Source organism: Mirounga leonina, unplaced genomic scaffold (genome assembly GCF_011800145.1).
Source record: "Mirounga leonina isolate KUSES-001 unplaced genomic scaffold, KU_Mleo_1.0 Mir_177, whole genome shotgun sequence".
Classification (NCBI taxonomy): Eukaryota; Metazoa; Chordata; class Mammalia; order Carnivora; family Phocidae; genus Mirounga; species Mirounga leonina.
This window is the reverse complement of record NW_023270459.1, coordinates 2115510-2140939: the sequence shown is the minus strand read 5'-3', so window position 1 is coordinate 2140939 and position 25430 is coordinate 2115510. Positions and strand designations below refer to the sequence as shown.

Here is a 25430-nt window from a genome sequence, read left to right as displayed (position 1 = left end):
GATCCCAGGACCCTGGGATCATGACCTGAGCTGAAGGCAGACGCTTAACCCACAGAGCCACCCAGGCGCCCTGTCCCTGCTTTTTAGAAATGACAGTGGTTCTGGTGGCCGTAGTCACCCTCCTGGTTCCAGTCCTCCCCGTGCCTTTTACCTCACGGGTAGCTTGCCCCTCTGAGTCTCAGTGTTCCCTTCTGTAAACTGGGGAGAACAGTAGGGCCCTCACCCTGGGACGCTGCATGGGCTGAGTAGGGCCAAGTGTAAGGCCAGTGCTTCTCAGTGGGGCCACCCCACGTGTAGCTTCGGGACCGGGACCATTGGAACAGGCCTCCAGTCTGGGCTCCTGGTGGCATAAGTGCCAGTTTTTGCTCTTACTTTTGCCAACTTGTCTCTCAAGACCCCGGAGTCAGCCAGAGCCACGTCCAGAAGCCCTGTTCCTCCTCTCATTCTCTCTGTGACCTTGGGGCAAGCAGTGGCCCCTCTCAGAAGCTCAGTTTCACCATTTTGAAATGGAGGTGACAAGAACACTGCCACAGTGGACCATCAGGAGCCCGGTTCTGTGGCAAGCACTCCACCCTGGCTGGGGACTGGCCCTCAGCAGCCGCGGGGGTCAGGGGCAGGTATGGTGATTACTGCTGGCAGATGGTGCCCCCCAGAATAGCAAGGGTTACTCCCCTCCCCTCGCACCACAGGGAGCCTTTCTGTTTCTGTGTCTTCCCCCTCCCCCTCCCTCCAAAAGCTCCTCAGGTGAGGAGAAGCAGAGCCAGAGATGCCCCCGGCCGGCCCCCAAGAACAGGCTGGAAAGACCAGGACTTCAACAGATGTTCTTTGACAAGGATTCCCTGGCTGTTATTTAATCAAGATTGTCAAATATTGATTTAATCTCCGAGCCCAGCAGATGTGATCTTAGCAGGTTTCGGTGGCAGTTTAGCTGGGATTAGTTTGCAAGTCAGGCTCCATGCTGACAAGACAGCATCTTCTGAAGGAGGCTTGGCCTGGTCACAGGAGTGAGCCCGTCGGGGGGACATACTAAACATTTCGCCACCACTCCAGCCTGGGGCAGCAACAGCCATGGGAGCGGACCCCGCAGCGTTGCCCCCATGCAGTGATAGTGGGGACTCTCAGGGTTCCAGGCAGCAGCTGTTTATCAAAAAGTTTCAGTATCAAAGTCAATGGCACGGCTACACCAGCGCATGTGGCTTGACCGCGGGCCTGGCTAGGGCTGGGGAGATCCCTGTAGGGCCAGGCGGCCACTTGGAGCCGTGGTTGTGTGCTGATGACGTCTCCCCCGAAGGGGCGTCCCCGACCACAGACCCCTCATCCAGCCCCCAGCCAGCGCAGCTCAGTCACATCATCCGAGGGCACAAGCTTTTCTGTAGCTCCTGGGTGGGCCTGGCACGTGTGCCCATACTCCAAGAGGCATCCTTTTGTAATTTTGCATTTCAAAGTCTCATTTGAAGTGAGTAGGACTGTGCCCACAATCGGAACAAGATGCCTGCTCCACATGCGCTTCGGGGGAGGTAGCAACACTCTCTAGTCTCACCCACCCGACCCCCCAGGGGCTCAGAAGGGGCATCTCCCTGTGGCCCTGGCTCTGGGCCTCCAGGAAGGAGGGGGGCTGGCCCAGCTTCTCTAGTTCAAAGCAGGCCACCCTGGGCGACCCGGCTCCTGAGCCCAGAGCAGCCAGGGTTCATGCCAAGGCCACATTTGGCTCTGTTTGCTTGAGGTTTCGTTTTTATTATTATATAAGTAAAACGTTAATAGCTAATACTTGTAAATCCCTGTGTGCCAGGGACATTCGAAGTCTCTACAGTCTTTTTACCTCATGACATCCCTAGGAGTGAAGTGCTGTTATTATCTCATTTTACAGATGGGAAAACCATCCAAGTGACCTGCCCAAGGTCCAGGTAATTAAGTGGCCAAGCTGGGAATTGAACCTGAGTCATCTTGGCTTCTAACCCCCAGGCGACAGCTGCCGCATCAGGAAATCTCCAAGATCTGATAATAAGTCAGAAAAGCAAACTATGAAGCTTGTTTATTATTTTTAAATTCATCTCTCTATATAAGCACATAATTATACAAGCATTTAACCCACGTAACTCCTACCGTACTGGCTCGCAGACTAAAACAAAGAAGGCCAGATTGCTGTTGAAGCATTTAAATGCCGCCTCTGTTTCCCTGAGGAGCATGTGGACACAAGATGGGGTGCCCCTTCCTTCCCTCTGTGGGTCTGGGTGTGAGCAGCTTGCCAGGCCACGGAGGAATCTCCACTTGGAAAGATGAGAAGTTTTCGGACTCCCGGGGCCTCGCCGATGCTCGACTGAGGCGGCTCATCTGTTCTTTTTTTTTTTAAGATTTTATTTATTTATTCATGAGAGACAGAGAGAGAGGGGCAGAGGGAGAAGCAGGCTCCCAAGGAGCAGGGAGCCCGATGTGGGACTCATCTGTTCTAACTCTGCTTTCTGGACGGTCAGGGCTTTCCAGGGGGTGGCTTTCCCTCTGCCCATGTTTCCTCTCACAGGCTCACTTTCACAGCTGAAAACTTAAAGCCCGAGATGCCCCTGCCCTGTGCAGTTGACACAGAGAAAGGTCTGGAAGAAAGTGTGCAAACCCTGTTCACGGGGCTCCTCTCCAGGATGTGAATTTGGGGCAGGCCTCATAGGGGGCCCCGGGAGGGCCTTGAACTTACATGTTTGTAAGAATACAAGCACAGAGGGGCGCCTGGGTGGCTCAGTCATTAAGCGTCTGCCTTCTGCTCAGGTCATGACCCCAGGGTCCTGGGATCAAGCCCCACATCGGGCTCCCTGCTCGGCGGGAAGCCTGCTTCTCCCTCCCTGCTTCTCCCTCCTCCACTGGGTTCAAATCCCAGTGCCACTGCTCTCCTGCTGAGTGACCTTGGGCAAGTTACTCTGCCTCTCTGGACTCAGTTGCGTTGGCTTTAAAATGAGGCCGGTGGGGGCGCTTGGGTGGCTCAGTCGTAAAGCGTCTGCCCTCGGCTCAGGATCGAACCCCGCATCGGGCTCCCTGCTCAGCGGGGAGTCTGCTTCACCCCTTCTCCCTCTCCCATTCCCCCTGCTTGTGTTCCCTCTCTCGCTGTGTCTCTCTCTGTCAAATAAATAAATAAATCTTTTTTTTTTTTTTTAAGATTTTTTTATTTATTTGACAGACACAACGAGAGAGGGAACACAAGCAGAGGGAGTGGGAGAGGGAGAAGCAGGCTTCCCGCGGAGCAGGGAGCCCACTGCGGGGCTCGATCCCAGGACCCTGGGACCATGACCGGAGCCGAAGGCAGACGCTTAACGACTGAGCCACCCAGGCGCCCCAAATAAATAAATAAAATCTTAAAAAAAAAAAAAATTGAGGCTGGTGATTGCCCCTCCATCACAGGGTTTCGTGAGGATGAAATGAGTTAACGTGTGGAAAGCACTTTAGCCTGGTACACAGTGAGCCTAAGTGTGAGCTATACCCATTCGCTTCAGGCCACGTGGGCCTCTTACACGCAGGACACATGGCCTTACCTCTAGCTCGCTGTTTATTACCGCTGCATTGCATCCCTGGAGTAGAGACAGCCAGACGCATTTAGCCCATCCTCTGCCGATGAGCTGTTTGGCTCTTCCCACCACTTCCATATTACAATAGTGTGGCAGTGTGAATGCCCCCACAGCAGAACCACCGTGCACCTGAGTTGCCATGTGCACTGGTGTGAATATCTGAGGGACAGATTCCTAGAAATGGAATTGCTGGATTAAAATAAAATAGTTGCACACCTGATACTTCAGAGCATAATTACAATTCTTTCTCCCCACTCCCCCAAGGAAGGGAAAGAAGCTCTACTTGATTTACACACTTTGAAGAGAACTGGCCTTTCGGGAACTCAGACCCTGGGGACCCTTGCCAGTTTGAGTGGAATGGCTATAAGATTTCAATTAGAAACATCCATTTTCTGGGTTCTTTGACCTTAAATACGAAAGTGCAAATAAAAATACATATATTTGGTCTTCGTCCCCAGTTCACGGCCTCAAGAGCTTCTAAAAACCCTTGGAATTTTCTGAGTGATGTGGTTCATAGGAGCCTTTTTTGTTCTTTAGGATAAGCCCCTTTCAGCGGTACCTGAGTTTATGCTAATGAGGTGATTCTTGGTGGACTCCTGGATAGCTTTGGGATATGGGTTGGTTGCCAGGGAAACCAGCCCTGTGATTAGAGGGCTGGAACTTTCAGCCCCACCCCCCTGACCTCTGGAGAGGAGGTGGGGGCTGGACATTGCCAGAGTCGCCAGTGGCCAGTGATTTAATCAATCATGCCCGCATAATGCAGCCTCCATAAAACCCTAAAGGATAGAGTTCAGAAAGCTTCTAGGTTGGTGAGTGCTTCCACGTGCTGGGAGGGTGGTGCACCTCAAATTCCATGGGACTCGAGACCCTTGTGGACTTCATCTTGAGTATCACTTCATCTGACTGTTGATTTGTATCTTTTATAAGAAACCAGTAATTGTAGGAAAAGTATCTCTCTCAGTTCTGTGAGCTGTTACAGTCAATCACCGAGGCTGAGGAGGGCGTTGTGGGAACCCCAGTTTGTAGCCAAGTCAGACAGATGTGTGGGTAACCTGGGGACCCACCACTTGTGATTAGCATCTGAAGTGTGGGGCAAGTCTGGTGGAACTGAGCCCTCCAACCTGTGTGGCATCTGGACTAACTCCAGGCAGTTAGGGTCGGGATTGAATTAAATTGTGGGACACCCCGTCAGTGTCTGCAGAGATCTGGAGAATTGCTTCGTGTGGAAAACCCACACATCTGGTGTCAGAAGCATTGAGAGTAAAAATCAGATCGGAGTAGTATGCAGCTGGGTGGCCATGCTCAGGGCCTTGCACCTCGTGTTTTGGGCTGATGGAGCAGTCTCTGCCTCGGGGCTTCCTAATGAGATGTCTGGAAGTTCCAACCATTTTGTTTCTTCGGGGAGCTCTACAGGGGTCCTGTGTATGCTTGAATTTCCAGTAGAGGGGAGAAAACAGATTCTTTTAAGATTTTATTTATTTATTTGTCAGGGAGAGAGAGAAGCAGGCTCCCAGCTGAGCAAGGAGCCCGAAGCGGGGCTCGATCCCGGGACCCTGGGATCATGACCTGAGCCGAAGGCAGATGCTTAACCAACTGAGCCATCCAGGCGTCCCTAGAAAACAGATCCTTAACCTGAAATCTGCTGAGCTGTTGCTGACTTTCTAGAGTTTTGTCCTTATGAATTGATCTTTGAAGATATTTACATCATTTGCCTATTCACACAACACGCTCATCTGGGCTCCCACCTCTCATTTACAGTGTAGTGGCAAAAGTGTGGGAGCCAAACTGAGGAGATTTGGGATCCTCGCTGCTCCACCTATCTGCCTGCCGTGTGACGTGGCCACGTGACCTTTGCCTCATCTGTAAAATGGACATGCCAGAAGTCCCTGCTTTATGAGGTTATTACAGCACACGTTCATACATGCTATGTGTGTGTATTACCATTACCTCTACATCATCACCCCCTACCCTGCCTGTGTGGCAGGAACACATGTGGTAGACCCTAGTCCCCTGCAGACTTGGAGCTGCTCAAAGTCCAAGGAGGACCAAAGCTACTCAGAGGCTTACAAATCCAGTGAGCTGGTGGCGCCTGGGTGGCTTAGTCGTTAAGCGTCTGTCTTCGGCTCAGTCATAATCTCAGGGTCCTGGGATCGAGCCCCGCATCAGGCTCCCTGCTCTGCGGGAAGCCTGCTTCTCCCTCTCCCACTCCCCCTGCTTGTGTTCCCTCTCTCGCTGTGTCTCTCTCTGTCAAATAAATAAGCAAAATCTTTAAAAAAAAAAAAAAAATCCAGTGAGCTAACTCCTATAGCACAGGGTGTGTGCAGACCCCTGGGAGCTCAGCAAAGGGAGGAGGGGAGCCATTGTGTCTGGGGTATGGGAGGAAGTTAGGAAGGAGGAGGCAGGGTAAGCCGGCCACACTGGCAGGGAGGACCAGGGGGACAACGCATCCCAGAGCAGCAGTCCCCTGAAATACCTCCTACTGTGGTCCCTAGTGCCCTTCAGACCAGTAATTGTCATCATATGTGACCCTCTCAGCAGCCTCCAACGCTGTGGACCACCTGCTCCTCCCTAGACCACAGCCCCTGCCGGGGCCTCAGGGACACCTGCTCTCCTGCCCCTCTGTGCGGGCCAGAGCACTGGCTGAGCAGGGCTTGGTGCCGGGCCCTCCTTTCTTTGCTCTCTGTTCCTCTGTCCTCAGCCCTGACCGCATATTAGAATCAGCTGGAGGGCTTTTGAAAGGCTCTCAGGCCTGGTCCCCAGGCCATACCAGCTGATTCAGACTCTCTGGGGGTGGAGTATGAACACCCGTATTTTTACAAAGCTCCCCCGGTGCCTCTCATGGCCAGTCGGGGAGAGAACTACTGCCTTGGACGAGCCCACAGGGCCTTGTACACTGGCCACTTCCCGCTTTCCTGCCCATGCGTGTCAGCCTCGTTCATCAGCATACCTGGTGCATGGCAGGTGCCCTCTCTCGGGATCAGATGGCACCCCACAACCAGCCCTCCCAACCACCCCCCATTGAGAGCAGCCCCTAGCCCTACCCTGTCACAATGTTTTAGTCGTTTAAACTGCTCATCACCCTTTGAAGTTACCTTGTTTTCCGTCTCGGTTGACTTATTTCTGTGGCTTCCCTCTCCTGAAGTAAGTTCACCAGAGGGGAGTGTGGTCTGTCCTGCTCAGGGCTGTAGCTCCATCTACCAAACAATGTAGTAGGTGCTTGAGAAATCTTTTGAATAAATGAGTGGATTTTAGGTGCTTGGCGTTTGTGAAATGAGTGAGTTATACACGCCTGCTCAGTGTTCAGTAAAAGAATAAGGTTTTAGTGCTCTTTCGACCGAATGAATCCTTTGGACTAAATGATTTTTAAGAACGTGATAGGTGTCTGTTGTATGAACACACGCGCACACACACACACACTCCACGTATTACTTTCAGCTTCCTGAACATGCTTCTTCCCGGGGCAGACACACTGGGTCACCAAGCAAGCGCCATTTACCCTCAAGTCACAGACCCCAACTGAGCCAGTGCTCTTCCTGGTCTGAGCGAGGTTGTTATCCCTCCACTCATTTCTCTCTCCACACATACTGTGTGTCAGGCCTGTGCTGGAGATGCAGGCAGTAATAAAGACTCCAGTGCCTCATAAACCTTACATACGGCTAACAGTTCATTACGTGGTGATTTACATACATACATTGATGCAGGTAACCCCAAAGAGAAATGCTCCGAGAGTGCTCTGAGAGCTCAGGTTGGGGATTGAACAAGGTTCCTGAGAAGGGAAAGGCATGTGGAGAAAGTAATGTTTGTCCTGACTCTTGAGAAAGAACTATCTAGGTAAGGGCAATGGGAATGGCCTGTGCAAAGGCCCTGAGGCAACAGGGAGGATAAACAATAAGTGGAACTGAAAGAAGGACATTGTGGCCTGGGCTCCCAGAGCAAGGAGAAGAGGAAAGGAGCCTTGAGGGCCAAGGTGAGGATTTTGAATTTTATCCTAAGATTTGGATTTATACTAAGATTCAAATGTGAATATTGAATCCTGCTGCATGGAAGAGGGCACTTAGGGGGGAGCAGAAGCAGAGGGAACAGGGAGGCTGTTATGTGGTTTAGCCATGTACCTGTGAAATTAGCTGGGTCTCTTGGAAGAACGGCTCTGTCGACTGGGAGTAAAGCAGGCATGAGAAGGCCCTTGGCCCACCCGTGTTGGGACATGCAGAATGACTAAGAAACACACCTTTGTTGTGTAAGCCCCTGGTACTTGGGGTCCTCTGTTACTGTGGCATAACTTAGCCTACCCTGACGATTTCTTTTCTTTTTTTTTTTTTTTTTAAGATTTTATTTATTTATTCATGAGAGAGAGAGAGAAGCAGAGGGAGAAGCAGGCTCCCAAGGAGCAGGAAGCCCGATGCGGGACTCAATCCCAGGACCCTGAGATCATGACCTGAGCCGAAGGCAGACGCTTAACCATCTGAGCCACCCAGGCGCCCCTGCCCTGACGATTTCTGAGAAGGAACAAGTTTTGTGGGTGGGGAGAGATCAAGAGTTCGGGGTGGGAATGGTTAGTTTGCAATGCATGTTGACGTACATACGTGATGTCAAGTAAGCAGGTGGCTACCAGAGCCTGGAACTCAGAGGACCAGTTGGATCTGGAGATATTTTACAGTGTGTCACCAGTGAGGAAAAGGAGGATTGGAGGTCCGGGACTTTGCCCACTGGGCAACCTGGAGGGCTGGTGCTTGAACTCAGGACCGCCTGACTTCAGGAATGAAGCTTCTGGATCATTTGCAACTCTGCCACCTCGTGGCCATCTGGCCTTGGGCACATTACTTCATCTGCCCACTTCAGTTTCCTTATGTTAAAATGGAGATAATATCTACTTCACAGAGTTGCTGTGGAATTAAGGGAGATAATAAATGTAAAGTGCTTAGAGAGGGACCTGGACCATAGAAGGATCACATTCATGGTAGCTGCTGTTACAGATGTTGTTTTGTTATATAACTAAAACATCTAGTGGTGGGAAGTAGAATAGTGGTGGCTTCAGGTCCACCTTAACTCAGACTAAAGTGATGACTACAGCCCCCAAGTCCCCCCTATTTCAGCCCCTTTCACAAATGGTTCTTCCCTCATGGTCACAAGATGGCTGCAGTGATTCCATCCCTCACATCCGCTCAGACTCAGGGTAAGAGGGAAAAGCACAGCCTTCAGCCCTAGGACTCTTGGCAATGATTTCACTGGTTCTGATCCAATTACATGGTTAGTTCCTGAACTCAAGAAGGAGCTCCTCCTCTAGCCCACTGGGTGGGAGTCAGAGAAGGCAGGTTCCCAAAGGGAAATCTGGGCTGTTCTTGGAAAAAAGAGTCATAGAGGCCAGGGAAGCAAACCACAAGTGTCTACCACTGGAAGGCTTATGTTTTTTCCTTCTACTCTGCCATGGGAGGTTCTGGCAGACATCGTGGCTCCTTCACAGAAGAGCAAGGCCCTTCGGAGCCAGAACATTGCGGCTGTAGCACTCGCCTGCATGTCTGCTGTTCCAGCCTCTAGGCTTTGGGGGCCTGATAAGGGAGCACCCTCTCAGCTCAGACTTCCCCAGCTTCTTTACAAGTGACAGTCTGGTAGCATTTACACAGATACGCTATTGGGTGCCTGCTCCTCTAACAGACCCTGACGTTTTTAGGGAGCCAGTGTGGCCGGCTCCCCAAGTCCTCACCAGCCTAAGGGCAATCGGGATAATCCCAGATTCTCAGCCTTCCCAGCTTTCCTTGCACCTGGAATGGCCATATGTGACCACATTCTGGCCAATTAGGCATCAAAGAAAGTCTGTTGAAGTGTAGGGGGAATGTTCTGGCAAACATCCTCCTTCCTGACTAGGGTCAGATGGGTAAGAAGTAAGAACAGTCGTACGTCACCCCTTTCTTTCCCCCCCTCGCCCATGATTCAGTGCGAAGTGTCGCTGTGGCTGCCAGCTCGCTCCTCTGAGGCCAAAAGCCAAAGGTGTAAGCCAGCAGCATACTGAGGGACGCAGAGGAGAATGGGGTGGGGGCAGAGAAAGCGCCTGACATCATTCCCATGTACCAAGAGTGGAGGCACCGTATCTGGTGGCCTCCTTGTGACACAGGATAATGAGAGGTCTTTACTGCCCGAGCCACCAGCGGATGGGACTCTGTTGCCTGCAGCCACAGGCCTCCCACCTGACTCTCCCACCGCCCCTCGCTTCTCCTTGTGCTTCCGCCCCCCCATGTTTCCCCGTCCACCATCCCCAGCTGCCTTCCTTGTCCACAGCACTGTGCATGAGTCCAGGTCCTCTGTTGCCAGCAGCAGAAGCCACTCTTGACAGTCTTGGGCAGAAGCAGAATTTATCAGGGGCTGACCGATCACCAGGAGGCCGGAGGAGCCGGCGTAGAGAAGAGGCAGGAGCCAAGGAACACTGGCGAGAAGACACTTGTGCAGAGAGATCCACGCGGACACCACTCAGCCGCCGAGCCCACCCCTGGCTGTGCTTCTGTAATTGGGGGCAGGGAGAAGAAACAGGAAGGAGAGAACCACAGTGATAGGAGTGGCCAGGACATAGGCGGTATTCTGCCCATTTTACAGATTGAAACTGAGTCACGGTGTTAGTAATCAGCCCGTGGCCTACTAGGATCTGAACCCAGGCAGTCTGGCCCTCAGAATAGGGGCTTCCGCATCAGGAAGATGGGGGTGCTCTTGGGAGCGGGGAGCTGGACAACCTGCAGCTGGAAAGGGACCAGTGTGCAGCAGTCCCCGAATCCCACAGAGGCTGTGGGTATCACTCAGCCTCTTAGTAGCACAGGGCGACTTGGCTACACCTGCTCCTGGAAGGGATCTGTGGAAAGACACTGGGGCCTCAGGAACATCTGTGTGTTTTCACAGAAGAGAGCAAAACAGATGGGGGTTTCTGACTGAGCTGGAAACAAAATGCCATCAGCAGAGCCCATCTGTCGGGAGGTGCTTGCATAAGCAAGTCAGGGTCGCATCTGGGCCGCTGGTTTTCCCAGCCAGCCCCAGTGTGGCCTCAGAGGGCTGATCCTCCGTGCTCTCCCAGGGTGGCCCAGGGGTGCCCCTGGCCAAGCTGCACCCCCCAGTTTGGCCTGGGATCCAGGGCCCCACAGAGTATAGGGGCACTCCTCTCTGGCGAAGCTGCTGCGCTGACCCATCACCAGAGGTCACAGAGCAGCATCCCCTGCCCCAATTTAGCCCACATACTTATTTTGTTGACCCTTACTTGGTTTTTGTTGGTAGTGTTCTTAAGTATTTCTTTATCGGCCAGAAGTACATGCAAGCAATTCCAAAGGTAGCCAGTGGTGTACAATGAAAAGTAAGGCTCCTTCCTTCCCCTACTTTCAAGACACATTTAGATCCTGGGGATACAGCAGTATCTCACCTTCTCATGGGGTGGGGATCAGGAATAAATAAGAGAAAGAAGTGAGTATATTGAGAAGTACTAAGGAGCAGAGTACAGCAGGAGAGGGGCTGGGAGTGGGGGAAAGAAGCCTACTTCCCCTTCCCAGACTGTTAGCAGTTTCTTGAAAATCCTTGTAGAAGTCTTCTCCACATGGTAGTTGGTTGTCGTTGCTGCTGTTGTTTTTGTTTTTCAACCTGGGAAAAGTTGCATACAGTTCAAGATTTCTGATTTCTACTTAAAAATCCAATGCCCTGGCATCCACATCCCCGCAAAGCTTGGTCGCCGGAGCTGAAGTCCACCTGCCTCTATAGAAATGCCTCTGCTGGGGTGCTGGGGCGGCTCAGTCGGTTAGGCGCCTGCCTTGGGCTCAGGTCATGATCCCACGGTCCTGGACTCCCTGCTCAGCGGGGAGTCTGCTTCTCCCTCTGCCCTTCCCCCCGCTCGTGCTTTTTCGCCCTCAAATAAATAAAATCTTAAAAAAAAAAAAGAAAGAAAGAAAGAAATGCCTCTGCTGTCCCACTCACCTGCCCTTGCTTCTGTCTCCCTTAACCAACCTGGCCCTGGGGCCTACCCCTGCCCCCCCTTCTCTGCCCCCTCCCCTGTGTGCCTGCCTGCAACATCTTTAGGAAGATGCTCCCTTGGGAGCTAGGAAGAGGAGTGCACTCTTGCTCCCCACTCCTCCCTTCTGATTCTTACTTTCTCAGATGTACAGGCTCGCCTCACTGTTTTGCTCCATGAATCTGCTTCGTGCTGCCCCCTGGTTCTCTCTCTGCCCGCTTGTTCCGTAACTATGGGCATGAGTTAGGAAATGCCCCCACACACACACACACACATGGCCTTCCCCTTACTCAGAAAGCACCATTAGTCATTGGTGGGCTTCTCTTCATAGGGAAGGCTTCATTGAAGAGTGGACATCATGCAAGGGAGCCAGCTTGGTGAAGAACCAGCGGAAGCATATCCAGATATCCTGGGTGGGGTTTGGTATGTCAGCAGAACAGAAAAGAGGGCCAGTGTGATGGGATCTTAGGCAGGGATGGGGAGAGGCCTCAGGGAGACTGGCAGGGGCCAGAGCCTGTGGGGCTTGTGGGCCAGCAGAAGAATTTGGATTTTATTCTAACGCATTAAGGAGCCACTGGGGAGATCTCAGCAAAGAAGTAACAGGAGCTGATTTACTGGCTCATGGTATCTATTAATCACATAGAGTTCTAGAGACATCCCCTCCCCCAAATCTACCAGTAATCATGGTGACTCATCTGTCATTTTTACTTCCTTTTTGGTGGGGTGGCTGGTCAGGCAGACTGCAGGACAGATAGACAGCAGCCCAGCCTCTACCTGCAGGACTCACAGGGGGCAGAGGAATGTGTTTAATGACACCACAAGGGAAAAGGCAGCCAGATGCTGAAAGTGGAAAACTACATGGGACGAGTGACCTCATTCCTTCCACAAGTGAATAGCGTCACAATAAAGGTGATGGGCATGGGGGAGACATTATAGAAGAGACTTAGAAAATATACCTGCCAAAGTAGAGTAGGGATCTTGTTTTGGATCCTGATTTAAACAAACCAACTCTAAAAGACACCTTTGAGACAATGGGGGAAATGTAATGCAGATATGGGGTATTACATGATATTAAAGAATTCTTGATAATCTAGATGGATGTGATAAAGGTATTGCGGTTAATTTTGAATGGCCTTAACTGCTAGATATATAAGCTTAAGTTTTTACAGGTGAAATGAGCTGATACCTAGGATATATTCTAAAATATTCTGTCAAATAAAAGTGTAGGAGTGGGTGGGTAGATGAATCGGGAATCGTTAACTGTTGTTGAAGCTGGTGGGGTGCTCATCCTGCTCTTCTTTGCTTTGAGTATGTTTGAAAATTTCCATAATAAACAGGTTTTTTTAAATGAGCATAAAGCTGCCACACAGAAAAAGTCTTTCTCTGGGAACAATAACATCACATCTCACCTTTGCCTTCTCTCCTTTTTCAGCATGGCAGGGAGGACAGCCCAGCAGCCTGCTGACCCGCACCCACATCTGCTGCCTGCTCTGTCCCGCTGAGCCACTCATACTGGAAACCCCAGGACCGCACCTGCCTCCTGAGGTTGTCCTGGCTCAGTTGTCCACAGCGATGGTGGAGAACTGGACTCCACAGGCTCACAACCTTCCCGTCAGGCTTCAGGGGCCAGCATCCTTCATCCTGGGACTGGTGGTCCTGAACAATGGCTGAGGGCCAGGGGACCCCATAAAGTCACTCCACAGCTCACGGGGGCCAGTAGCACTCCAGTGCCCGTGGACTATGACCACCTATCGGCCCATCCCCAGTGATGGTGTGGACCTGGCAGCCAGTTGTGGGGCCAGGGGGGCCGACCTCCTCCCGGGGCCACACACAGGGGACTACGCTCCCATGGGATTCTGGGTCCAGAACGGAGGCATGCCCCAGCCCATCGGTGAGAGCCCAGTCAGTGCCGCCACCCGCCCCAGTCCCACCACCCCTGCAGTGCCCAAGATGGGGGTGCGCGCAAGAGTGGCCGACTGGCCGCCCAAGCGGGAGGCGCTGAGAGAGCAGAACAACCCAAGCCCCTCACAGGACGCAGACGGCGCGAAGGCCGCAAAGGTGGCCCATTCCATGAGGAGCATGCCGAACGGACAGCCCCCCGTCAGCGCCGTGGCTCCCTCGGGGCCCAAAGCCTTCCCCCGACTCTCCAGGAGGAGGTCCAAAGACGTGGAATTCCAGGACGGGTGGCCCCGGTCCCCTGGCAGGGCCTTCCTCCCCCTGCGGCACCGCAGCAGCAGCGAGATCACCCTGAGCGAGTGCGACGTGGAGGACACGGGCGAGCCTCGGGGGCCCCGGCACGCGGCGGCCCTGCCCCTCTTCCGGGAGTACGGGAGCACGTCCTCCATCGACGTGCAGGGCCTGCCCGAGCAGAGCTTCTTCGACCTTCTCAACGAGTTCCGCAGCGAGCAGCCCGAGGCCGCGGGCGCCCGGAACCTCCGCGCGCTGCTCCCCGCCGGCCCCGGCGCCCACGTCCCGGGGGGCAGCGGCGGCGCCAAGGCGGACCCCCGCAACGGCCAGCCCGCCAAGGACAGCCTGCTGGGGCTCCAGCCCGCCAAGGAGAAGGAGAAGGCCCGGAAGAAGCCGGCGCGCGGCCTGGGCGGCGGGGACGCCACGGACTCGTCCATCTTTCGGAAGCTGAGGAGCGGGAGGGCGGACGGCGAGGCGGGCCGGGCGCCGGGGGAGGCCGAGGAGGGCCGGAGCGCCCCGGAGGCCGGCCGCCCGTGGGTCTGCCAGAAGAGCTTCGCCCACTTCGACGTGCAGAGCATGCTGTTCGACCTCAACGAGGCGGCCGCCAACAGGGTGGCCACGGCGCAGCGGCGCAACACCACCACGGGCGCCTCGGCCGCGTCCGCCACGGCGGCCCTCTCGGCGTCGCGGGCGCACGGCCTGGGCGGCCTGGACGCCGCCTTCCCCAGCACGGAGGACCTGAACTGCAAGGAGAACCTGGAGCAGGACCTGGGCGACGACAACAGCAACGACCTGCTGCTCAGCTGCCCGCACTTCCGCAACGAGATCGGCGGCGAGTGCGAGCGCAACGTGAGCTTCTCGCGGGCGGCCGTGGGCTCCCCGGGCGGCGGCGGCGGCGGCGGCGGCGAGGGCCGCGCCGCCGAGCCCGCGCTCAGCGCCCACCGCACCAACGCCAGCATCTCGGTGCTGGAGGTGCCCAAGGAGCAGCAGAGGACGCAGAGCCGCCCGCGGCAGTACAGCATCGAGCACGTGGACCTGGGCGCCCGCTACTACCAGGACCACTTCGTGGGCAGAGGTGAAGGGGCGCGCGGGCTGGCGGGCCGCAGCTTGTCCCCGGGGCTCCCGCTGCGCGTGCCTTCCCTGTGTGCCAGGCCCCGAGGATGCAGCGCGGGGGGGGGGGGGGGGGGGGGACGCGGTGCTGAGGATGCAGTGAGCGGAGCCTCATCCAGCGCTTAGCTTGGTGCCTCACACAGGGATGAACTCGCCAAAGCCTCGAGCCGCAGGAGACGATAGGCATTATTTAGCATCTGTGTGCTGGGTTCAGCTATGGGCCAGGCCCTTTCTAGAGCCTGGGGATACAGTATTGAGCAGCTTAAAACTAAGATCTTGTCTTCCTAGCACTTAAGTGGGGGGAAGGCAATAAAATTAGATTAATGTGTAAAGTATATAAGGTGTCCTAGGGTGGCAAGCGCTATGGAGAAAAGTAAAGCAGGGGAGAAGGAAATAGTGACCAGATCACAGGCTGCATTTTCAATAGGGAATGGCCTGGGAGGGCCTCCTAGGTAGGTGCCATTTGAGTACTGGGCTGAAGGACAGAGCTGTGTGGAGATTGGGGACAGTGTTCTGGCACAGGGAAGAGCAAGTACAATAGTCCTGAAACACTAAGGAGGAGGAAGGAGTCCAGTGTTGCTGGGACAGAGTGACTGAAGGAGAGTGGAAGGAGCCCAGGCAGAGAGGTGATGGGGGCAGATCGTGTGGGACTTTGTGGGTCATGGTGATGAGGACTCTTGCCTGCACCCTGAGTGAGATGGAGCCACGAGAGAGTTCTGAGCAGTCGAGGGCCCTGATCCGACTCGGGTGTTCACAGCCTTCCTCTGGGGGACAGACGTGGGGCGATTGGGAAGCAGGGAAACCAGGGTGGAGGCTGCTGCACTAGTTCAGGCAGGAGGTGATGATGGACAAGTCTAAGTTGGGAGCCCATGCGTGGCGGAAGAAGCCAGCAGGTTCTGGATCCCCTTTGAAGGTGGAGCTGTTGATGTTGCGAAGGTGTTAACACCAGGGAGAGATGGGCTTCCTCTGTCACGAGGTTCGTCAGTGCTGGTGGGGCAGTCGCAGGAGACAGCATAGCCTAATGCAGAGGCCACAAACCCAGGCAGCTAAGGGGCCAGGCAGCGACTGAGCAAAGGGCAGTCCCTGCTCAGCCCCACCTCACTGTAGGCATGCAGGAAATGCAGGAAAGCCCATTGTTGCCAGCCTTTTCAATTTTTCTAGATTCTCCTGAAATTAAGTTCATTTTTGTTTTTTTTTTTTAATGTGGATTCTCCTCATTTTTATTTTTTATTTTTTTTTAAAGATTTTATTTATTTATTTGAGACAGAGAGAATGAGAGACAGAGAGCATGAGAGGGAGGAGGGTCAGAGGGAGAAGCAGACTCCCTGCCGAGCAGGGAGCCCGATGCGGGACTCGATCCTGGGACCCCAGGATCATGACCTGAGCCGAAGGCAGTCGCTTAACCAACTGAGCCACCCAGGCGCCCTCTCCTCATTTTTAAATGTTGACAACTGTATTGATTTGGAATTGCTTATAACTGCCAGTGACAGGCTTTAACGACATAGACGTTTATTTCTCCAATATAAAGAAGTCTGGTGGTCAGCAACCCAGGGCTGGTATGGTTTCTCCTCAGCATCAGTGGAATGCCAGCCTTAGCGCATGGCCTCCAGCCCCCAGAGTAGTCTCCTGGCCCAAGAAGGCTGCTGCAGTTCCAGCTGTCTCATCCACGTTTCAGACAAAGAAAAAGAGGAAAGGGTAAGGGCAAAAAGATCTCCTGTCAGCCCCTTTTAAAGAGCTTTCTCATAAGCCCCATCCAACCACAGCTGCTTATTGACCACTTCTATCTACAAGGCAGGCTGGGAAATATAGGTTTTTAGCTAGACAAATCCCCTAGACAAATCCCCCCTCTCTACTCGTAGGGGATTTTTCTTGAAAAGGAGGAAGGGAAGAATAGAATGGATAGGCAGCTAGTACTCCACAGCAACGAGTTAAAAAAATTTTTTTAAACCAGTGTCCTAGTCAAACCTAACAAAATGTCAACTAAGTCATTCAATGGGATTCAGAGTGCGTGCAGTCTCTGGAGCTCCATTGTTGCGAGTCAGACAGCCCAGGGTTTGGGATGTCTGTGTCAAAGCTTATTAGCTATGTGACATGTTTCACTCATTGGATTCTGTATCCTCATGTGAGGAATGTTGGGGTGATTATAGCAGCATCACATGCCCCAAAGCAGAAGCACACAGAAATTGAAAATAAAAGGATGGGCGGGGGGAGTTCCAGGCAGTGGCTAACCTGGAGAAAACTTGAATAGTTGTGAACCTTTATGCACCTGGCAACCTGGGTTAGGGGATAAGTATTTAAAAATTGACAAGGCTGCAGGGAGAAGTGAACAGATCCACAATCAGTGGGAGACGCTGACACGGTCTCTCTGAAATTGACAGATCTAGTAGTCAAAAAAATAAGGCTGAAGAGGATTTGAATAACTCAATCAAAACCTGATTCTACTATATATATGAATGTAGAATCAGGTTTTGATTGGGTTATTTTTTTTTTTTTAAGATTTTATTTATGTATTTGACAGAGAGAGAGAGAGAGACAGTGAGAGAGGGAACACAAGCAGGGGGAGAGGGAGAGGGAGAGGGAGAAGCAGGCTTCCCGCGGAGCAGGGAACCCGATGCGGGGCTTGATCCCAGGACCCCGGGATCATGACCTGAGCCGAAGGCAGACGCTTAACGACTGAGCCACCCAGGCGCCCCTGATTGGGTTATTAATTATATATTATGTTATATATAATTATTAATTTTGTACCTAACCAACAGATAACATGTTCTTTTCAACTCACACATTCTTTTCAACTCACACATGGAAATAGCTACACGAAAGACTGTGGGGAGGATCATATAAGATTGTCCGTTAAAACAGTTCTTCATTGGGCAGGTAATAAGTACTCATCATGGAGCTTCAAAAAAAAAAAGCCATTTCCTTTCAAAAATGGACTTCTTTGGAGCCCTGGAAGCTTATAAATAAATTACTCATTGGTCCTTGTTTATTGAGTGCCTACGGTATGCATTGGTGGAAAATAAAACAAAACAACCCGTACAGCTGTTTCAGGAATGAGCTGCTATCTGTGGAGCAGATAATTCTTCTGTTCTCTGACCAGCTGTGGAGATGGCTTAACCCGGTGCAGGTGCTGGTCTGACCGGTGCCGTTAATTAACACACATTATTTGGGCCTTAGATAAGCCTTTGATTCACTAAGAGCACCTTGTGAGAACAGGAACCATCAGTTAAATATTCAGAGCACTGGGATGGGAAGGAATTCCTGGCAAAGGTTAGATGTTGACCTCGTGGACTTGGGTTAAGACCGACTGCTGGTGGGTTATCTACCACAGGCAGGAAATACTTGGGTTATACATCAGGAAGAAAATGTTTGCCTGGAAGGATTATAAAATAGCAACATGTTTAGAGAAAGAGGGGAGACAGCTGTTATTTAGGGAAGAGAAGAGATTTCCTCTGTGATTCAAAGGTTCCATCACCGCAAGGGAAGAGTAGTTTAAGTGTCCTTTAAGTGTTATAGAAACGTGGCTGGATAAAGGTGATGCCTAGGGGCTTGAATCATGGTCCCTTTTCTCTGACAAACATCATGCCCTTGGATGATAATAGCATTTCTTTCGTGCTTACTGTGTCCCCGGCCCTGTGCTAAGTGCTTCACGCTTATTAACCTATTTAGTTTTGACCACCATTTCGGGAGGCCGGTCCATCCTTACTGATCCCATTTTACTCACGAGAATGCTGTGGAGCACCTTGGCCTGGACCATCCATCCAACCTAGTGGCAGACCCCGGATCTGAGCCCGGCAAGCAGCTCCCTGGAATAGAATCTTCACCACTTCATGGGGCCAGTCAGCAGCTAAGCTAACGATGAACATTTGCAAATCTGGGATAATCATAGCGAGGCTGGGTTCTTACCCAGTGCCAGACCCTGCACTGAGCATTTAATATGTGTAGCTTCATTTCATCCTCACATCCACTCAATGAGTTATGGGTAGCGTCAGGGCCCCCCATTTCTCAGATGAGGGAACTGAGGCTCTGTGACTTGGCAGAGGTGGCACAGTCCGGTCTTGCAGTCGGTCTATCAAGTGTGGCCGTGACCAGGAGGTTTGTGTGAGCAGGATCCCACGGGTCGCACAAGAACCTGCCCTGGGCCTGGCGCATCACCCCTCCCAGAGAGCTTACTCTGAACTCCCCCGCTCTTCCCTCTCAGAACATGCCAATTACTTTGGTGTAGACGAGAAGCTGGGGCCAGTGGCGGTGAGCATCAAGCGGGAGAAGTTGGAGGACCACAAGGATCATGGGCCACAGTACCAGTACAGGATCATCTTCCGGACCCGCGAGGTAGGTCGCATCACCGTTGTTAGCTGCTCACCTCTGTGAGGCCTTAGTCTGCGCCGGGTTCTGCGGGCACGTGCTTCCCCTTACATCTCACGTAAGCCGGTAACCTCCTGAGGGCAGTCCTGGAAGTCCCTCCATTTTACAGAAGAGAAAACTCAGACTCAAGAGAAATTCAGTGACTTGTATAGGATCAACGAATAAGGGGCCAGGCCAGGATTGGAACCTTGGAGAGCCCAAGATTGCTACATGTGCAAGAGGTTCACTCTCGTTAGCATAAGAAATAAAGGGAGAGCCATAAGGGATTCTTTCAGAATCTTGAGATGTCCTGCAGAATAGAGAGAAGGCAGCAAGCCTCGGGCAGGGCAGGAATTGGGGGATCTCAGCCACAGCAGCCACTGCTGTCAACACCGTTCACCTCACAACACTCCCGGTGCTTTCAAGTCTGAGTAGAGAAACCCGTTGTTCTGGGTTGGTCGTAGGTCTTTGCCTAGATTAAATATCAGCTGTGGCTAGGGAACAAGGCCTGCTAGGGGCACCCTGATCAATTAGGGTGAATTGTAATGGACAGAAATCTAGTTCTAACTGGTTTAAGCCAGAAATAGAATTCATTGGTTCATATAACTGCAAATCTGGGGTAGGACTAGCTTCAGGCATAGCTGGATCCAGGCACTCAAATGATGTCACCAGAATTCTGCCCTCTGACCGCTCGGCTCCTCTAAGCTCTGCTTCTTTTCTGCATTGTGAATGTCATTCTCTTTTCTGCCACCAGCAAGCTCTCTCTATGTCATGGGAAAATGAGACTGGTGGCTCAGCTCTTCTGCATCTTTATACGTTCTCCTCCACAGGGGAAATATTTGCTGCCAAATCTGTGGGAGGACTCGGATTGGCTCTGCTTGGATCACATGTGCTCCACTGGGTCTGGGGGCAGGGCAGGACACTGTGATTGACAGTTCTATCAGACCCACCTGGAGGAGGCAGCTGGGGAGTTCTTCTGCCAAAAGAGGGGAGCTGGGCTAGCAAAAACAATAGAGACTTCCAAAAGACCCAAGTAAGGACCACCTTTCCAGAAAGGGGGTGGTAGTCATCTGGACAGGCCCCCCAAAATGGGTCTCCCTCAGCCCTGCCTTGCCCCGTCTCCCTTGTTCCTGGCCTTTGCCCAGACGTGGGAACCCAGCAGGCCGCTGCCGCCAGGGGCTTTGGGTGTGGGGCCAGCCGAGCCTGGACGTCATCCAGACTGGCAGATGCTGTACCAAGGGCCCTAGCCCATCCCCTCATGACGACCCTCTCGCTGAGGAGGAATGGGATGGCACTGAGGCTTTGTGGCAATTTAAAGGAGGTGGCCCCCAAACCCCATGCCCCCGACCACAGGTGGTCACCAGCCCCTCTGCCTCCCAGCCCCCTCCCCACTCTCCTTACCTTTATGGCCAGATGCACACCAGGGCAGAAGGTGAGGTGACAGCTCACACTGCTTCAGATTGTGTCATGACATCCAGGGAACTGCTGGGTGAGATGACAACAATCAAACAGGAATAAATAATATTTGTTACAATGACTCTGATGTTGCCGATCTCCTTAACGCTGTGTCATGTACCAGCTTTACCCTTCGTGTATCTTCACGCACTTAAATGTCCTGACAGTTCCATGGTGAAGGCACCGTTTGCCCCATTTCTGGAAGACGAAACAGGCCCCGAGAGGTTAAGGAACTTGCCCAAAGCACCCTCCGGAGTCCGCCTGTTCTCCGGCCCCCACTCAGCTGCCTCTGGGATCCCGCTGACTCGGCTCAGTCTCCCCGACAGACCCACTGCTGAGTTACGAACTCACCTTGGTGCTAGCGCTGTGGTGGTGGTGGTTTTTATTAATAAAAGTGGAATACAGAGAACGAATTTTTTAAAAAACCAGCCTGCGTCGCACGTACCGGGGCTCCTGAGACCTGGGTGAAGGGATCCTAGGTCGGGGAGTAACATTTTTGCTGTGGTTGCTCTTCAGTAAGTTTGAAACCGGCTTAGTGCCTTGCCTGCTTCCATCCACTTCCGAGCCCCAACACCCACAAAACTTGCCTCCAGCCCTCCCCGGGGTGGGGGTGAGGCTCTTGAGGCTCAGGGCCGCAGGTCTGGGATTCGTTCACTCGGCCCTGCTATCTGCCAGCCCTGCGCTGCTCACTGGGAGCACAGGAGTGAATGAGGCAGCAGAGATGTTTGTGGGACTACACCCTCGTCGGGGAGGCAGGCAATACACACATACTTTAGTAAATCATACAGTGTGGTAAGCGATGACAAGGTAGAAAGTAAAGCAAGGAAGAGATAAGTGTGAGGGGTGGTTCAGTTTTTTTTGGCAGAATGGTCAAGGGAGGTCTCACTGGGAAGAGAACATTTGAGTAATGACCTGAAGGAGTTGAGAGAAGGAGCCATGTGGACATCTGGAACAAGAGCATTCCGGGCCGAGGGAACAGCCAGGGCAAAGGTCCTGAGGCAGGACCGTGTCTGGCACATTGGAGACCTGGTATGGAGTCCTAGTTTGGCCGCCCACCCGCTGTGAACGTGGGCCCCTGGCTTCTCCCCTCAGAGCCTCCGTTGCCCCCTTGGGAATCCCAGTCTCACAGGACCGTGGTGTGGGCCCCGAGGTTACACATACAGGCAGCGCCAGGCCTGGCACTCGGGGGGAGCCCAGTGAAGTTAGTTGGCAGGGAGTCTCCGTCTGCTGTCCCCATGTCACATTCCAGGCAGGCCTTTTTCTGCCCCCACAGCCTCAGCCTTGAGCCCGACTCCTTGTGGAGCTGCCCTACTGGGCACTCGGGCCTGAGGACCTCCTCATCTGGGGTTGAAGGGAGGGCAGCGGCCAGCAAGGTTTGCCTCGCCTCTTGCTCGAGCCCTTCCTGTGGTGGCAGCAGGGCGGACAGTCACGCATCCAGCAGCAATAATAGCTAATACTCACAGCCAGACACTGTCCTAAGTGTTGCGTGTGCGTGGAGCCTTCAGGTCCTCTCAACAGTCTCATGATGTGAGTCCCGTTGTTCCCATTGTGCAGGTGAGGGTGGGAGATGGAGGCCCAGGGAGATCATCATTTGTCAGGGTCCCCAGTGGCAGAGCCAGGACGTGGACCCAGGCTGCCCGGGGCCCGAGCCCCAAGCCCCAAGCCCAGGCTCTTAACCGCTCGGCACCCTGCCTGTTGGGTCGAGTTTGAATTCTGGCTCTGGGAACAGACAGCCCTGGTTTTGGTCCAGCTCTGCCACTCACTGGCCACGTGACCTTGGACAGATGGCTTTGCCTCTGGGCTTCTCGGTTTTTTCATCTGTAAATAGGCTTTGTGCTGTTTGCTTCCCATCTCCGGGAGCGGCCGAAGGTTCTCTTGCATCGGCACACAAGGCTGCAGGGCAGTGAGTGCCCTGGCTGTCGCTCTCCCCCACGAGGTGGCCGTGCCGAGGAGCGAGGGTTGAGCTCACGGGCAGAGTTCTGTCCTCCTGTCCACATGCACAGATCTCAGGCTCCTGTAAACCGAGGTGTGGGGTCCAGAGTGAAGGGCTCAGGCTGTTTACCGAGCCAGCAGGCCGGCCTGCCCCAGATGGCCACCCCCGGCCGCCAAGCAGACAGTCAAGTGGGTCCCCATCTCCCGGCAGATGGGTTGTGAGCATTGGCAGCACTGAGCTTCCCACCAGGGCAGGGACAGACTGGGAGCTGGGCTTTGGCACCTCACGCCTGAACATCAGCACCCCCCCACCCCCCAGCCTGGACAGGACGAGCCCCAGGCCAGGGCTGCCCCGTCCCGAGCCCCTTGCTGGCCTCTCCCTCCCAGTTCACAGGGAACCCCAGCCAGCCAGGGGCGGTCTAGTCTCTTGACCCAACAGGTTCCCCTTAGCCCAGCAAACACGAGTTTTTGACAGGCTTCGGTTTTGTTAGGGTTAGAGGTTTGAATTTGTCTTTTCTTTTTAATTTAAAAAATAATAGTCACTCGGGCGCCTGGGTGGCTCAGATGGTTAAGCGTCTGCCTTCCGCTCAGGTCATGATCTCAGGGTCCTGGGATCGAGCCCCGCATTGGGCTCCCTGCTCAGCGGGAAGCCTGCTTCTCGCTCTGCCTCTCTCTCTCATGAATAAATAAATAAAATCTTTAAAAAAAAAAAATAATAGTCACTCATTAAGAATTTAAGTATATAAGTGTACGAAGTAGAAAAGGGAGAGTCTCCTATTAAGTGAAAAAAGCAAGGAGCAACAGTGTATTGACTAGGACCTCGTTTGTGTTCAGGAGGTAGCTCTGATTGTGTGTGTTTATAGAAATGATCTCCAAAGAGTATTGTTAAATGGGGAGAAAAGCCAACTGTATCTTCCTGTTAAAGATTAAATTTAAATTATTAACTATGCATATGCCTTTGTACAAACACATTTGACACGTGTGTATCCATAATAATGTCTCTTATGTATTGAGCGCTCACTGTATATAATGCTGAGCACTGCACGTGGACTATCTTATTGAATCTTTACAAGCCTGGGAGGTAGGTGCTATTATCCCCATTTTATAGATGAGGAAACAGGCACAGAGAAGTTAAGCATCTTGCCCAGGGTCACACAGCCAGGGAAAGGGTACAGTCAGGATTTGAACCCAGGCAGACAGACGCCTCAGTGACTTCCCAGGAAACGTTCCTGACGGGTGCACCCGCTGCCCAACAGAGAAGGGGATGCATCTGAGTCAGGAGCCAACATTGAACAACCGGTGCAAATCAAAACCTCCCGGCTTACATGGCCTTGAGGTCTTCTTATGGCTCACTTGACTGGTTATCCTCCGTAAGATGATGACAGGTATCATTGAGGGTGAGATCACGCAGGGCCTTTCAGCCTGAGCAGGGTGTATAGATTTTATTTGGAGAGAGATGGGAAGCCACTAGCCCATTCTATGCAGAGGAGAGGTGTGGTCTGACTCAAGCCGCTGTGGGAAAGATGGACCTGGCGGGGGGGAGGGGGGAGCAGCGGGGCGGGAGCAGGGAGACCAGGAGTAGGGCTATTATCATAGGCCAGGTAGGTGATGACGGTGGACAGGACCAGGTGGAGGTTAGAGATGGCTGGCCACTCGTTGCATCCTGCCAGTGCCCTACTTATTATCCCCAGCAGACAAGGAAAGGCTGGGAGCTTTTCAGGTCGTGGCTTTTGGTTAAGTCTTCAGAACCAGAATGTAGAGGGGCCACCTGTCTCTAGTGTGGGAGAAAGAATGAGGTGGAGGACCACGCTTCCCCTTGGGCCCAGCAGAGGGCGCTGTGGGCCAGTGTCAGCAGGATACAAACACCCCGATCCTGTTGGTGCGTTCTTTGAAACCCACTGTCCCAGGGCTTCCCAGACCAGCAGGGCAAAGCACCCGTCGTCATTGCTTTTCATGATCTGTTTCAAGATCATGATAAGAGAGTACTTGTTTATTAATTACTGGGGCCAGAACTAGGAACTCCCAAACACGAGATCATCATTCCATTCCTTCCGTGCATGCCTCTTGCCCAGGTCCTTTTTGGAAAGGGTGGGCTGTATGCTTAGAGGCGACGTCATGACACATTGTTTTTGCCACCTCCTGTGTCAACATGGTCACTTAGGGCCAGCATGTTTTTCCAGTTACCACTGATCCTCCTTAGTCTTTAAACCATAGCCTCAAGTGTGTTCTGGGTGCTTACAACAATCGCCTCAGGGAGGATATTTTTACTGGTATTGCTGCAGACCCCCCATTGTGCTGTCTTGGGGGGCGCTGGAGCTGCAGGGCCTGGCCCTGCCCATGGCATCACCTGATGGCCAGCTCACGTTGTGGATAGAAGCCAGAGCTGGTGCAACAGGCTCACGAAGCAGCTGGGGTTCTCAGGGTAAGCGGGGCGTAAATTGGTACAACCACTTGGAAAACTTCGGTAAAATTGAAGATTAACATGCCAGGTGACTCAGCAGTTCCTCTCCTGGGTATAAACCCAAAAGAAAATGTGTTCGTGTGCACTACGAGGTGCTTCTGTGAGTGTTCCTAACAGCAGCGCTCATAGTTGTCCCAGCACTGGAAGCAGTTTCTGTGCTCAGCGGTAGAATGGATTACATCTGTTGTGGCAAAACATCAGCTCCTCCCAGCAGCGTGGTCGAATCTCGTATGCAAAGCATTGAGAGAAATAAGCCAGATACAAAAGAATACAAACAGCATGAAGCTCAAAAACAGGCAGAAATAAATTGTGGAGTTAGAAGTCAGGGTAGGGTTGCCTTTGGGGAGGAGGAGAAGGGATTTGGGGGGCTGAAAATATTTATCTTTTTGATTTGGTGGTGATTACCTAGGTGTTCACTCGGTGG

The 25430-nt window shown here is 52.9% G+C and overlaps 1 protein-coding gene across 3 annotated transcripts in view; it reads left to right on the top strand.

Annotated features, from left to right (window-relative positions):
• SIPA1L3 (signal induced proliferation associated 1 like 3) overlaps positions 1-25430 on the top strand; it is a 227363-nt gene that overhangs the window by 117782 nt on the left and 84151 nt on the right. For all 3 annotated transcript variants that reach the window (XM_035023460.1, XM_035023459.1, XM_035023461.1), the window contains 2 exons: positions 12953-14782; positions 19016-19146. In XM_035023460.1, the coding sequence (XP_034879351.1) occupies positions 13261-14782; positions 19016-19146 (1653 nt within the window). In that variant the 5' untranslated portion in view covers positions 12953-13260. The remainder of the gene's footprint in view (positions 1-12952; positions 14783-19015; positions 19147-25430) is intronic.